This window comes from Lissotriton helveticus, chromosome 7 (assembly GCF_964261635.1).
Source record: "Lissotriton helveticus chromosome 7, aLisHel1.1, whole genome shotgun sequence".
In the NCBI taxonomy this organism is placed as follows: domain Eukaryota; kingdom Metazoa; phylum Chordata; class Amphibia; order Caudata; family Salamandridae; genus Lissotriton; species Lissotriton helveticus.
In genome coordinates this window covers 1,954,228,263-1,954,245,101 of record NC_136068.1, presented here as the reverse complement: position 1 = coordinate 1,954,245,101, position 16,839 = coordinate 1,954,228,263, and the positions used below count along the sequence as shown (strand labels likewise).

At 52.8% G+C, this 16,839-nt stretch overlaps 1 protein-coding gene across 1 annotated transcript in view; it reads right to left on the bottom strand.

The window, feature by feature from the left end:
* The window catches only part of LOC144770014 (E3 ubiquitin-protein ligase TRIM39-like), a 278,653-nt gene that overhangs the window by 208,792 nt on the left and 53,022 nt on the right, over positions 1-16,839 (bottom strand). Inside the window, exon 2 of the mRNA XM_078654207.1 lies at positions 14,041-14,133. Coding sequence (XP_078510333.1) covers positions 14,041-14,133 — 93 coding nt within the window. The remainder of the gene's footprint in view (positions 1-14,040; positions 14,134-16,839) is intronic.

The following is a 16,839-nucleotide window of genomic DNA, read 5'->3' as shown; positions in this document are numbered from 1 at the left end:
GTTTGAGCTATTGACATTGCAAATAACAATGCGTTTTACTTATGTTTCAAAAACCAAAACATAGATAAAAGGTCTCACACTGCTGTCTCTCCCTAGAACACACTCACTGCTGTCTCTCACACGGCTGTCTCTCTCACAGACACTGCTGTTTCTCACACTGCTGTCTCTCATACACACTGTTGTCTTACACTGTAGGTGTGGGTTGTGGGTTTCCAGCTCATATCACACACACACACACAGAGCGCGCCACACACACACAGAGCGCGCCACACACACACACAGCCACACACAGAGCGCGCCACAGCCACACACACAGCCACACACACACGCACAGCCACACACAGAGCGCGCCACACACACACACACACAGCCACACACAGAGCGCGCCACACACACACACACACACACAGCCACACACAGAGCGCGCCACACACACACACACACACACAGCCACACACAGAGCGCGCCACACACACACACACACAGCCACACACAGAGCGCGCCACACACAGAGCGCGCCACACACAGAGCGCGCCACACACAGAGCGCGCCACACACACATACACACAGAGCGCCACACACACACACACAGAGCGCCACACACACACACACAGAGCGCCACACACACACACAGAGCGCCACACACACACACACAGAGCGCCACACACACACACACAGAGCGCCACACACACACACACAGAGCGCCACACACACACACAGAGCGCCACACACACACACACAGAGCGCCACACACACACACACACACAGAGCGCCACACACACACACACAGAGCGCCACACACACACACACAGAGCGCCACACACACACACACAGAGCGCCACACACACAGAGCGCCACACACACACACACAGAGCGCCACACACACAGAGCGCCACACACACACACACACACAGAGCGCCACACACACACACACACACAGAGCGCCACACACACACAGAGCGCCACACACACACAGAGCGCCACACACACACACACACAGAGCGCCACACACACACACACACACAGAGCGCCACACACACACAGAGCGCCACACACACACAGAGCGCCACACACACACAGAGCGCCACACACACACAGAGCGCCACACACACACAGAGCGCCACACACACACAGAGCGCCACACACACACAGAGCGCCACACACACACAGAGCGCCACACACACAGAGCGCCACACACACAGAGCGCCACACACACAGAGCGCCACACACACAGAGCGCCACACACACAGAGCGCCACACACACAGAGCGCCACACACACAGAGCGCCACACACACAGAGCGCCACACACACACAGAGCGCCACACACACACAGAGCGCCACACACACACAGAGCGCCACACACACACACAGAGCGCCACACACACACACAGAGCGCCACACACACACACAGAGCGCCACACACACACACAGAGCGCCACACACACACACAGAGCGCCACACACACACACACAGAGCGCCACACACACACACACAGAGCGCCCCACACACACACACAGAGCGCCCCACACACACACACAGAGCGCCCCACACACACACACAGAGCGCCCCACACACACACACAGAGCGCCCCACACACACACACAGAGCGCCCCACACACACACACAGAGCGCCCCACACACACACACAGAGCGCCCCACACACACACACACAGAGCGCCCCACACACACACACAGAGAGCGCCCCACACACACACACAGAGCGCCACACAGAGCGCCACACACACACACAGAGCGCCACACACACACACAGAGCGCCACACACACACACACAGAGCGCCACACACACACACAGAGCGCCACACACACACACACAGAGCGCCACACACACACACACAGAGCGCCACACACACACACACACAGCGCCACACACACACACACACAGAGCGCCCCACACACACACAGCGCCCCACACACACACACAGAGCGCCCCACACACACACACAGAGCGCCCCACACACACACACAGCCACACACACAGCCACACACACAGCCACACACACAGCCACACACACAGCCACACACACAGCCACACACACAGCCACACACACAGCCACACACACAGCCACACACACAGCCACACACACAGCCACACACACAGCCACACACACAGCCACACACACAGCCACACACACAGCCACACACACACACACAGCCACACACACACACACAGCCACACACACAGCGCCACACACACACACAGAGCCACACACACACACAGAGCCACACACACACACAGAGCCACACACACACACAGAGCCACACACACACACAGAGCCACACACACACACAGAGCCACACACACACACAGAGCCACACACACACACAGAGCCACACACACACACAGAGCCACACACACACACAGAGCCACACACACACACAGAGCCACACACACACACAGAGCCACACACACACAGAGCCACACACACACACAGAGCCACACACACACACAGAGCCACACACACACACACAGAGCCACACACACACACAGAGCTACACACACAGCTACACACACACACAGAGCCACACACACACACACAGAGCCACACACACACACAGAGCCACACACACACAGAGCCACACACACACACACAGAGCCACACACACACACAGAGCCACACACACACACACAGAGCCACACACACACACAGAGCCACACACACACACAGAGCCACACACACACACACAGAGCCACACACACACACACAGAGCCACACACACACACACACACACACACAGAGCCACACACACAGAGCTACACACACAGCTACACACACACACAGAGCCACACACAGAGCGCCACACACACACACACACACACACACACACAGAGCCACACACACACACAGAGCCACACACACACACAGAGCCACACACACACACACACACACACACACAGAGCCACACACACACACACACACACAGAGCCACACACACACACACACACACACACAGCCACACACACAGAGCCACACACACAGAGCCACACACACACACACACAGCCACACACACAGCCACACACACAGCGCCACACACACACACAGAGCCACACACACACACAGAGCCACACACACACACAGAGCCACACACACACACAGAGCCACACACACACACAGAGCCACACACACACACACAGAGCCACACACACACACAGAGCCACACACACACACAGAGCCACACACACACAGAGCCACACACACACACAGAGCCACACACACACACAGAGCCACACACACAGAGCCACACACACACACAGAGCCACACACACACACAGAGCCACACACACACACAGAGCCACACACACACACAGAGCCAGCCACACACACAGAGCCACACACACACAGAGCCACACACACACAGAGCCACACACACAGAGCTACACACACAGCTACACACACACACAGAGCCACACACACAGAGCCACACACACACACAGAGCCACACACACACACACACACAGAGCCACACACACACACACACACAGAGCCACACACACAGAGCCACACACAGAGCCACACACACACACAGAGCCACACACACAGAGCCACACACACACACACACAGAGCCACACACACACACAGAGCCACACACACACAGAGCCACACACACACAGAGCCACACACACACACAGAGCCACACACACACACAGAGCCACACACACACACACACAGAGCCACACACACACACACACAGCCACACACACACACACACACACACACAGAGCCACACACACACACACAGAGCCACACACACACACACAGAGCCACACACACAGAGCCACACACACACAGAGCCACACACACACACACACAGAGCCACACACACACAGAGCCACACACACACACACACAGAGCCACACACACACACACACAGAGCCACACACACACACAGAGCCACACACACACACAGAGCCACACACACACACACAGAGCCACACACACACACAGAGCCACACACACACACAGAGCCACACACACACACACAGAGCCACACAGCCACACACACACACACACAGAGCCACACACACACACACACAGAGCCACACACACACACACAGAGCCACACACACACAGAGCCACACACACACACAGAGCCACACACACACACACAGAGCCACACACACACAGAGCTACACACACACAGAGCCACACACACACAGAGCCAGCCACACACACACAGCCACACACACAGCCACACACAGCCACACACACAGCCACACACAGCCACACACAGCCACACACACACAGCCACACAGAGCCACACACACACAGCCACACACACAGCCACACAGAGCCACACACACAGCCACACACACACACACACAGAGCCACACACACACACACAGCCACACACACACACACAGAGCCACACACACACACACAGAGCCACACACACACACACAGAGCCACACACACAGAGCCACACACACAGAGCCACACACACAGAGCCACACACACACACACACAGCCACACACACACACAGAGCCACACACACACACAGAGCCACACACACACACAGAGCCACACACACACAGAGCCACACACACACACAGAGCCACACACACACACAGAGCCACACACACACACAGAGCCACACACACACACAGAGCCACACACACACACAGAGCCACACACACACAGAGCCACACACACACACAGAGCCACACACACACAGAGCCACACACACACAGACAGAGCCACACACACACACAGACAGAGCCACACAGACAGAGCCACACACACACAGACAGAGCCACACAGACACACACACACAGAGCCAGCCACACACACACAGAGCCAGCCACACACACACAGAGCCAGCCACACACACACACACACACAGAGCCAGCCACACACACACACACACACACAGAGCCAGCCACACACACACACAGAGCCAGCCACACACACACACACACAGAGCCAGCCACACACACACACACACACAGAGCCAGCCACACACACACACACAGCCACACACACACACACACACACAGCCACACACACACACACACACAGAGCCAGCCACACACACACACACACACACAGAGCCAGCCACACACACACACACACAGAGCCAGCCACACACACACACACACACAGAGCCAGCCACACACACACACACACACACAGAGCCAGCCACACACACACACACACACAGAGCCAGCCACACACACACACACACACAGAGCCAGCCACACACACACACACACACACAGAGCCAGCCACACACACACACAGAGCCAGCCACACACACACACACAGAGCCAGCCACACACACACACACACAGAGCCAGCCACACACACACACAGAGCCAGCCACACACAGAGCCAGCCACACACACACACAGAGCCAGCCACACACAGAGCCAGCCACACACACACACAGAGCCAGCCACACACAGAGCCAGCCACACACACACACACAGAGCCAGCCACACACAGAGCCAGCCACACACACACAGAGCCAGCCACACACAGAGCCAGCCACACACACACAGAGCCAGCCACACACAGAGCCAGCCACACACACACACACACACAGAGCCAGCCAGCCACACACACACAGAGCCAGCCACACACACACAGAGCCAGCCAGCCAGCCACACACACAGAGCCAGCCACACACACACACACACAGAGCCAGCCAGCCACACACACACACAGAGCCAGCCACACACACACACACACACACACAGAGCCAGCCACACACACACACACACACACACACACAGAGCCAGCCACACACACACACACACACACACACAGAGCCAGCCACACACACACACACAGAGCCAGCCACACACACACACACAGAGCCAGCCACACACACACACACAGAGCCAGCCACACACAGAGCCAGCCACACACAGAGCCAGCCACACACAGAGCCAGCCACACACAGAGCCAGCCACACACAGAGCCAGCCACACACACACACACACACACACAGAGCCAGCCACACACAGAGCCAGCCACACACAGAGCCAGCCACACACAGAGCCAGCCACACACAGAGCCAGCCACACACAGAGCCAGCCACACACACACACACACACACACACACACACAGAGCCAGCCACACACACACACACACAGAGCCAGCCACACACACACACAGAGCCAGCCACACACACACACACAGAGCCAGCCACACACACACACACAGAGCCAGCCACACACACACACACAGAGCCAGCCACACACACACACAGAGCCAGCCACACACACACACACAGAGCCAGCCACACACACACAGAGCCAGCCACACACACACAGAGCCAGCCACACACACACAGAGCCAGCCACACACACACACAGCCAGCCACACACACACACAGCCAGCCACACACACACACAGCCAGCCACACACACACACAGAGCCAGCCACACACACACACAGAGAGCCAGCCACACACACACACACAGAGAGCCAGCCACACACACACACACAGAGAGCCAGCCACACACACACACACAGAGAGCCAGCCACACACACACACACACAGAGAGCCAGCCACACACACACACACAGAGAGCCAGCCACACACACACACACACACAGAGAGCCAGCCACACACACACACACACACAGAGAGCCAGCCACACACACACACACACACAGAGAGCCAGCCACACACACACACACACACAGAGAGCCAGCCACACACACACACACACACAGAGAGCCAGCCACACACACACACAGAGCCAGCCACACACACAGAGCCAGCCACACACACAGAGCCAGCCACACACACAGAGCCAGCCACACACACAGAGCCAGCCACACACACAGAGCCAGCCACACACACAGAGCCAGCCACACACACAGAGCCAGCCACACACACACACACACACACAGAGCCACACACACACACAGAGCCACACACACACACAGAGCCACACACACACACAGAGCCACACACACACACACAGAGCCACACACACACACAGAGCCACACACACACAGAGCCACACACACACACAGAGCTACACACACACACAGAGCCAGCCACACACACACACAGAGCCAGCCACACACACACACAGCCACACACACAGAGCCACACAGAGCCCCACACACAGAGCCACACAGAGCCCCACACACAGAGCCACACACAGCCACACACACAGCCACACACAGAGCCACACACACAGCCACCCACACACACACACAGAGCCACACACACACACAGAGCCACACACACACACAGAGCCACACACACACACAGAGCCACACACACACACAGAGCCACACACACACACAGAGCCACACACACACACAGAGCCACACACACACACAGAGCCACACACACACACACAGCCACACACACACAGAGCCACACACACACAGAGCCAGCCACACACACACAGAGCCAGCCACACACACACAGAGCCAGCCACACACACACAGAGCCAGCCACACACACACAGAGCCAGCCACACACACACAGAGCCAGCCACACACACACAGAGCCAGCCACACACACACAGAGCCAGCCACACACACACAGAGCCAGCCACACACACACAGAGCCAGCCACACACACACAGAGCCAGCCACACACACACAGAGCCAGCCACACACACACAGAGCCAGCCACACACACACAGAGCCAGCCACACACACACAGAGCCAGCCACACACACACACAGCCAGCCACACACACACAGAGCCAGCCACACACAGAGCCAGCCACACACACACACAGCCAGCCACACACACACACAGCCAGCCACACACACAGAGCCAGCCACACACACAGAGCCAGCCACACACACACAGAGCCAGCCACACACACACAGAGCCAGCCACACACACACAGAGCCAGCCACACACACACAGAGCCAGCCACACACACACAGAGCCAGCCACACACACACAGAGCCAGCCACACACACAGAGCCAGCCACACACACAGAGCCAGCCACACACACACACACAGAGCCAGCCACACACACACACAGAGCCAGCCACACACACACACAGAGCCAGCCACACACACACACAGAGCCAGCCACACACACACACAGAGCCAGCCACACACACACAGAGCCAGCCACACACACACAGAGCCAGCCACACACACACAGAGCCAGCCACACACACACACAGAGCCAGCCACACACACACAGAGCCAGCCACACACACACAGAGCCAGCCACACACACACAGAGCCAGCCACACACACACACAGAGCCAGCCACACACACACACAGAGCCAGCCACACACACACACAGAGCCAGCCACACACACAGAGCCACACACACACACACACACACACACACACACAGAGAGTGCCACACACACAAACACATCAGTGAATTTTAGAAAGAACACTTGTACCCTTTTCTTCTCCCGGAACTCTCCCAGAGTCTGGAACTCGCTGCCTGAGGATCTGCTGGCAACCAATCACTCCTTCACTTCAGGAAGAAACTTAAGCCTCATCTTCTCAATAAATACCTGCACCCTCCCACATAAGCCATCTGACTGACCTGTTGCCCTTACCCCACACTCTTCAAATAAATATGAGCATCACTACCTTAGGAAAAAACTGCGACTTTACTCTCCCCACTAACACCCTACCATGCTACCTCAGAATGATTTCATCCACACATCATACGGTCTAGTGTATACTTCTTTAACATACTGCTACTACGTATTCTTATTAACTCCATATGCAACTCAAGTCACTGCTACTAACTCTGTAAAGTGCTCTGATACCTTTGGGACAAGTTTGCGCTATACATAGCTCGATACATAAATGTTATGCAGCTTTTTTTATCCATTTTATGTGGACCTCTTAGGAGTTCAGAATTATGAATTAAAAACAGGACTGGGTTTTATGCCGAAGACCCACACTTCAAACCTGTTCCTAGATTTCGGCACCCAGTCGAATGAAGACTAACAAGCGCATCATTTTCTGTATAATGCCTCCTAGGAATCCTACTTGTGGTCAGAACTAGAATTTGGCAAATCCGACACAATAAGACACAACTTGCGTTGGCTTTATACGGAAATGAAGGAGTGAGGAACTTTAGTGGACAGGTGGAGAACATGTGCAGAAGAGCCTGGAAGGACTATGGTAACGAAGGATGGGAAAAGCTAGGCAAACATTCAAATAATCCTATGTATTGACGGGACGGATAAAACAAAATTATTTCTAAATCATACCTTGTCCTTTGCTCTCGCAGCATCAGTCCCTCCAGCTCCCGGGGGAGCCTGTTCTGCAAGGACAGCAGCTCCCGCAGCCCATCCCTCTGTGCCAGGTACAGCCAGGCAAGAGTCTAGAGGGCTCCTGCCAGCAGAGCCAGGAGAGGCATACCAATGCATGGAGCCGTGAGGGGGAGGGAGCTGCAGACCGAGACGAGGGGGCAGCTGGGGGGCTTTTGTGGGGTGGCTGTTTATGCACTGAAGAAGAACTTAGACTCCCTGGAGCGTGGCAATTACAGATTACCACAATTTGAATGTATGTAACCATCACCCTGTGCGCTCTACAGAGAGGCCAAGGATTGGATGAGCATATAGTCTGGGCACTCACTGTGAAAAACTCACTGCCTTCAGCATCAACTCTGGAACTCTTAATAGTGCCCTCTCATGAACACCCGATGAATGCACTCAGACACCCAGACCCTCATTACAAATTAAGGGATCAGAATTTGTTCATAGAGTTAGAATTATGAGTTGTCATAATTGTCACAGCGTCACAGTTGGATCCCCTGAGAGATTCAGGTATGTCAAACCTGCTGGAACTCATGAGGGAAAAAAGCAAAACATCTGATCTGGAATAGTGCAATTGGGGTGCTCGTGCGCCAGAACCACAAATCACACGGTGCACTGGGGTAAAGGAGCACCTCTGGAGCATGGTGCACCTGTTGGCATGGTGCCGGTGTCGTCACCTGCCTATTGCTAAATGCATTATTGTGACAGGTACAGTGTGGCGAGTGCCTCGCGGTATCTGCTGGTTGTGATTGCGGAATGCAGTACCAGGAGAGGAGAGTTAATAATTGACAGGTGCGGGTCAAGTTTAGCTGCACCACACGGAGTGATATGAAACAATCATGTCAGCAGGCACAGGCCCACGTTTGTTTTAGGAAGGCCTTGTTCACCCTGGCAATATGCACGTGAACGGGCACACTGGTTTCTGGTTGTCTTTAAACCAGTTTTCCCAGCCCTGGCATCCGGCACCAATGTTGTGGGAGCAGAGCGCTCTCCTGTCACTTCCGGCTGAGTGTCTCAAGAAGGGACCGCAGCGTCCGCCGTGTGCAGGTCCAGAGTGCTACACAGTGACAACAGCGACGGCTCTGGGACTGACGGTGCATGGCTCCTGATCTGCCCACCTCTGCGTGAAGCCCACGGGGTCCTGACCGCGCCTCGAGTAGGAGGCGCCTTTTTCACCCGTGAAAATGATCCACTCCACCAAGCGCGGCCCAGGTAAGCTGCTGGGGCTCGGGTGCAAGGGTGCCAGGCGTGGTCTGTGCCAGGTGCGAGCTGGCACGGGGCAACCGAGTTTACACTTACAGCGCCGTGTCCGATATTAGCTGGGCTGGGGTAGCTGCTCTGAACACCCTGCAGTGCTTACCACGTCACTCCTTTTCCTTGCATAGTCAAGGAGGCTCCTTGCATGCCTTTACTGAACACTTACAAAGGGGGCGATAGGCTTGAAGGATGAGGCTTTCTAGCTGATCGACAGCTCCTGCCGCATAAGGGACAGCAGTTTCCATGTTCAGGACTTACTGATGATGATGATTCAAGTGTACGTACAGTGCGTGGGGCCGCCCTGTGCATCTAAAATGTTGGGCTTGGGGGGGCCTTTGAAGTAAAATGACAGCATAAGTACTCGCGTCGTGTTCCCCGGTGTCAATGCCCCTGTCCGGGTAAGGCAGGGACATTCAATATGCCTGCGTCACAGACAATAGTGACCCTGTGAGAGAATTTCAAAGCTAAACAAGTGCTCGCCATCTCCGGAAGGCAAGAGAGGAGCGCTCCACACGACCATGTTTCTCCGAGGTGAAGCAGAAATACCTCGGAGAAACGCCCCGTCATTTTCGGACTGGGGGCGTGTTTTTCTTTCTCTCCTCTTCCCATTGGTGGGAAGAGTCAATGAGGCGATTGTTGCCATCGTGTGAGAAAAGCGATGAGATTCAAGTCATATACTCAAAGGGACAGTAATGTTCCTCGAATGTTGGAGCGGCAATTTCAATTGGCAGGCAATCTGCGATGTTGTCAAAGGTCGCACATTGCAGGAGATCATTCGCGGCTGCCCAGGAATCCAATTCCTCCAGGATACCTTTTTGCGTTGCATCCGCCATTGCTCCACTACCCGAACAATCAAGTTCATGGTTTTCAAGATACTCCATTACCTGCTGGATATCGGGAGCGATTGTTGGGATGTTGGCAAGGCATAGATCCATTCACCAGTCGAATGGGCAACTTTTGCAATAAAAAGATGGTCGCACGCAGATTGCATATGTGTAAATAAATGTCATGTTGTAGCTGGCTCCGACAATAGATACAGGCAGGCAGCCGAAAAGTTGTTCCATTTTTTCACGGTATTGATGTAGCTTCAAATAGAGGTGTATTCTGTCGGACATGCTCGTTACCACAGGGAGCGGAGCCATTTTTTACAAGCAAAAATAGTAGTAGGATGGCCGCAAAGAGAGCGAGAATTACGGGCACTGTTCCTGTTATTCCAGAGATGATCAAATGAAGTCTGGTATTATACCAAAAACAATATGAAAGCCTGTGACAAGGCTGGAGGACAGTGTTAATAAAGTGTGCCAGAGCTTGTGTCAGATGTGTTGAAAATTGTGTAACAATTCACAAAGTGTAATGGGAGGTTCGTATTTAAAAGGGACTGTCTTTACTTGAAGTTCGTGCTATCTGCAGTCGACAAATTTCTTTTGCAGAAATTAGTGACAATTCGGTTTGAAACAAAAGTGCTTTCAGTTTGCTCAGTTTAATGAAATCTGTTTTCAAAGTAGGTATTGGAGGCCAAATTGAACTTTGGTAGTCACTTTGTGTGGGTGGGAATAGACATTGCCCCAGGAAGTTACTAAGTTTGAAACAGTAAGGACATATGGTATGCCAGCTCACATTCCGTAGCAGTCCATGTTTTTAAGAAGCAGATAACTGCCGTTAAAAAGCTGTGTGAATGTTGGTCTGATTATGGGAGTTGGCATGCTTTTAAGAAAGCACTTAAGATTAAGGGCTGTAAGCTTAGAAGCGTCGTGCAGTTGGACATTCTTGCATAGTAATGAATGACTGCAATTTTGGTTGCACTTTTCACCTGTGAGAAAAACTTCTGTATCCTCTTTAAGACAGGGATATGTAAATGGGAGAAGCCACTGCGTGTGAATAAACGCGCTAACATGAGAAACAACATGTACACCTAGCAGACACGACATCACTACGTACTGTGGGAACCATGGCTAGCCATGTTCACAAACCAAACACGGCATGACACCTCTGCCACACAATGCAGAATACGTGGAGAGACGGGAGCAAAGTATGTGCGAAGGTGGCAAGTGATTCTTGATTATAAAAGTATACAATGGAAAGTGTTGAGGGGATGTGCCGGACAGATTTAAGTATGTAGAGCATAGACATGTACATGCCAACATGCACTGATCGTCTATTGAGTGAAATGGACAGTGGATGCAACCATGATAGTACAATCGCTTCCCCTCCACCCCCCAAATATTTAGCGTAGTGGGCTGGCTCAGCATACACAAGGCTAGCGTAGGGTTATGAATAAAAGGCACATTTCTCTGGGTGTGGTTCTCTTCCGGAATGGCGAACGTGTCTGCCAAGTCTGCACAGTTTACACTGCCACGAGGCTGATGCCATGAGCGAAGATGGCTGCGTGAATGGTGCTCTCATGTGTGAGTAACAAGGACCCCCTGCACATTAATTGGGCAGGGTAAGAAAAACAGTGGAAAATATAAATTCCAAGCAACTTAAAATATACATAAGCACATATACTAGTAACTATTGCAAAAAATGAGTTCAAACATAAGATAAAAAGATCATCAAATTTTAATCACCAATATAAAATATATTCAAGAAAACAATATTTTTTAATTGCTAAAATATTTCATCTAATAACAATTTGGTGGCAAAAAATAAACACGACAAGTTGTCTTCATGAGGAGTAGCCAACCACACACTTGTCAGTTTATTTCTCAACTGAGATGTAGGGTAAAATCATGCAGTCACAACCTCAAGATTGATGAGGAGGTTATTCTTTTGTAGTTCACTAATGGGGCCAAATCGGAATCAAGTTCACACGGTGGTTCGTTTTCGTTACTTAAAATGATGGAAATAATAGCAGGAGGCCCACCCAAAAACCGGCGTGTTATCGATATCCGGTTATTTTTAAAACGTAATTTGACTTATCCGCAGCCCCAGGAAGCAGAATATGATTCAGGGCATATATTGGATTAAAACTGGCGGTCTAATGATCTCGCACAGGAACAAACGGGTCTTCTCAATTGAACAGAAAACCGGTCTCGACTGGCGTGGATATCGCGCGGTTGACTGGATAAGACTAATTAAGTTTTAAAAATAACTGAATATCGATAACCCGCTCCTCACTCACTCCTTCCTTCCTTCCTTCCTCGCTCCTCCCTCCTTCGCTCGCTCCTCCCTCCTCCGCTCGCTCATCCCTCCCTCCCTCCCTCACACCCCCCTCCCCCTCGCTGGCTCCTCCTTCGCAGACTGGCGTGAACCAAAGTGTGCACAGCTAACTCATTCTATACATAGTAACGACTACAGGTGTAACTACAGGTGTGCATCTGTTATACTGGGAGATTAGGACAATCAGCTTTTGGAACGAGAGCGCTGGAAAGAAACGGATATATGGATGCACTGGAATCAGGGCCATATGGCTAAACCATATATTTCAGATCTTGAAATGTTTATATGCACCCACTAATTGGTCAACAATTTTAAATCAACCTTTGTTATATAGGGCTTTCATAGTTTCCAATCTCCGCTAAAGTCTCCCACTCACCATCCCTCCCGTAAGTCCTTCCTTTCTCTTTTTGGATTCTTCGAGCTTTTCCGCCTCCTTCTTCATAATTTCCAACCAGTCTTGGAGATCAGCCTGCAAGGAGAGATGTCTCTAAATTAGAAGTGAGCAAGAAGCATATTACACACATCACCAACCCCGAACCATACCTTCACATAAGGAACAAACTCCCATACATCGGAATACATAAAGAGCTGAACCATTCTTTCCTATAACTCAAAGTGTTGCAATGATCAGTGGTAGAGCAGAAATTCTCCTACCAAAGGAGCCTGAACTGCATCTATCGGAGAGCTCTTGTAAGCTAATTAAATCCTCATGTAGTTAATGTTAAGTATCCATACATCCCTGCAATCACCGCATTGCTACCAACTCACCTCCCACAAATGAGATGCCATTGGAATTGCTCAGTTTTTTACCCTCCCCCAAGGATGAGGTATCTGCAGTACATAAAGATGTGAATGATTTAAAGCACTCGTCACAACCTGCCAAGGCTAGGCTTGGCATTTTTCTCCTTTAAACTAATATCTGCACTAATAAACTGAAAGAGGAGAAACACGACCCACTCACAGTAATTAACATTAATTAGAAAAACAAAGAAAACAATTAAGATTTCCAAAACACTGCACATAAATGCATTTAAAAAAATGAAACAAAAATCCTGTAACCCCATAGAGAAAAACAATGTAATAAATCTGAACCAACACCTAGTAATCATAGCCAAACATACAACAAACCACCTTTTTTTATAAATTTCATTAATTCAGTAGATTACCAAGAAATAAATATGAATGAATTAATAAATATTGGTCTTGTAGAGCGCGAAACTTAGCCCAAGGGCGTCAAGGCGCTATAAGCGGACCATAAGGGTGCAGATAAGGAGAACATGCTCATACCGCGGACTGTGAAAAGAGCCAGGTCTTTAAGGCTTTACGGAAGTGAGAATGAGACTCCCGACTCGAAAGCTCTTCCGGAGGCCGTTCCACAGTTTAGCAGCAGCAGAGGAAAAAGCTTTTCCTCCCCATTTAGCCTTCTTAAATCTCGGAACTAAAAGCAGGATTTTATCTGCCCTGAGGAACACCGCAAAGGTTTAGGGGCTGAAAAGAATTGACCAAGCTTCACCATCTGAGCCCGCTCACTGAGGAAGGAAGCAAGAAGCTCCAAGGCAGAGCCACCGATACCTATCTCTCCAAGGCGATCAATCAGCCCACGAGGAGACAGAGTATCAAAGTCCTGACTTTCCTCTAAACTTTCACAGCTCAGGAGTGAGCAGCGGCACGCATTGTTATCTTGGCTCATGTTCCTAATTAAATAAAGCATGGTCGCTTTCGCAGCCGCGCCTGTTTAAACTTTGTTTTTCTCCCTCTTTGATGCTTAGAGCTCCTCCCAGTTCAAAAGGCACCTTTAATAAAAATAAACACTAAAACGTTTAATGTTAGGGTAGGCGCCTTAATGTAGTAATTTTGCCTCATATCGCTTTGTTGGACAGGCCGCATGTTCGAGCTGTCCCCCCCTCCCCGCAATGGGACCAGGACCCTGGCTCTCCCTGCATCCCCAGCCAGAGTCCACAAACGACCACCCGAAGTACCCTGCAATCCCTCCACTACAAGACACCAGCTCCGGACCCAGCTGGCCCGGGTCACCATCTACCCCACGACATCGACCCGGCCGCCATTTTGGGGCACTGCAGCACGAGGCCGCGTGGCCTCAACTCGACCCTAACCCCGGGCCCGGCCGGCCCCGACATCGAGGCCCCACCATCCTCCCAGGAGGCAGAGTGACCACTTGGCGAGTCAATGGGAGAAGGAATCGTCAACGGCTCTCCTCCGCCAGGTGTCGATCACCCCAGGCCGCCTGGGCGCTGGCTCCACCCCCCTGCTGGGTGTCTGGACTCCCTCATCCCGGACCTCCCGGCCCCCAGGCGCGAGGGTCCGGACATCAAAGGGGACCAGACCTATAACTGGGGCAGGACCAGACCAGGAAGGCAGTTGTATCCTGGAGTCGAGAGACCCGAGAAGAACTCATCCGTGACTTGGCCTGCTGGCGCTGCCGCGGCCCTCTGCCTCGTGAAACCATCGTCTTGGCCTGCTGGCGCTGCCGCGGCCCTCTGCCTCGTGAAACCATCGTCTTGGCCTGCTGGCGCTGCCGCGGCCCTCTGCCTCGTGAAACCATCGTCTTGGCCTGCTGGCGCTGCCGCGGCCCTCTGCCTCGTGAAACCATCGTCTTGGCCTGCTGGCGCTGCCGCGGCCCTCTGCCTCGTGAAACCATCGTCTTGGCCTGCTGGCGCTGCCGCGGCCCTCTGCTTTATGAGACTATCACCTTGGCCTGCTGGCGCTGCCGCGGCCCGATCCACAGACACTCCAGCTCGAGGATTGTGAGCTCGCCTTTTTACCACTACCTGTACCGATCCGGTACCAAGACTGTCCCGCTACCCCCTTTCCCTACAGAGACTAGAAGTGAGAGGACCCCCGGGTCCAAGATATCCTGTATCGCTGATATCCTTGCCTTAAGAACCTTATATAAAGCCTTGAACTCGACTTGGTGTGGTGCCTGTTTGTGGGGAGGGAGGTAACTTGTCTGTACGATCGCCGGAGACGGTCCCCCTCGGGGATCTCTCCCTCGGTATCCGGCCGACCCTCAGGGTCCCCGTCTAACATTGGTGGCCAGCGACGGGATCCGAACCTACGCATAATCGTACAGAAAGTCACTCGCCCCACCACACACAACAACCATGTCAATAGAGAGCGGAACAACGGAAAAATTTCAGATGGAAAAATTGGAAGA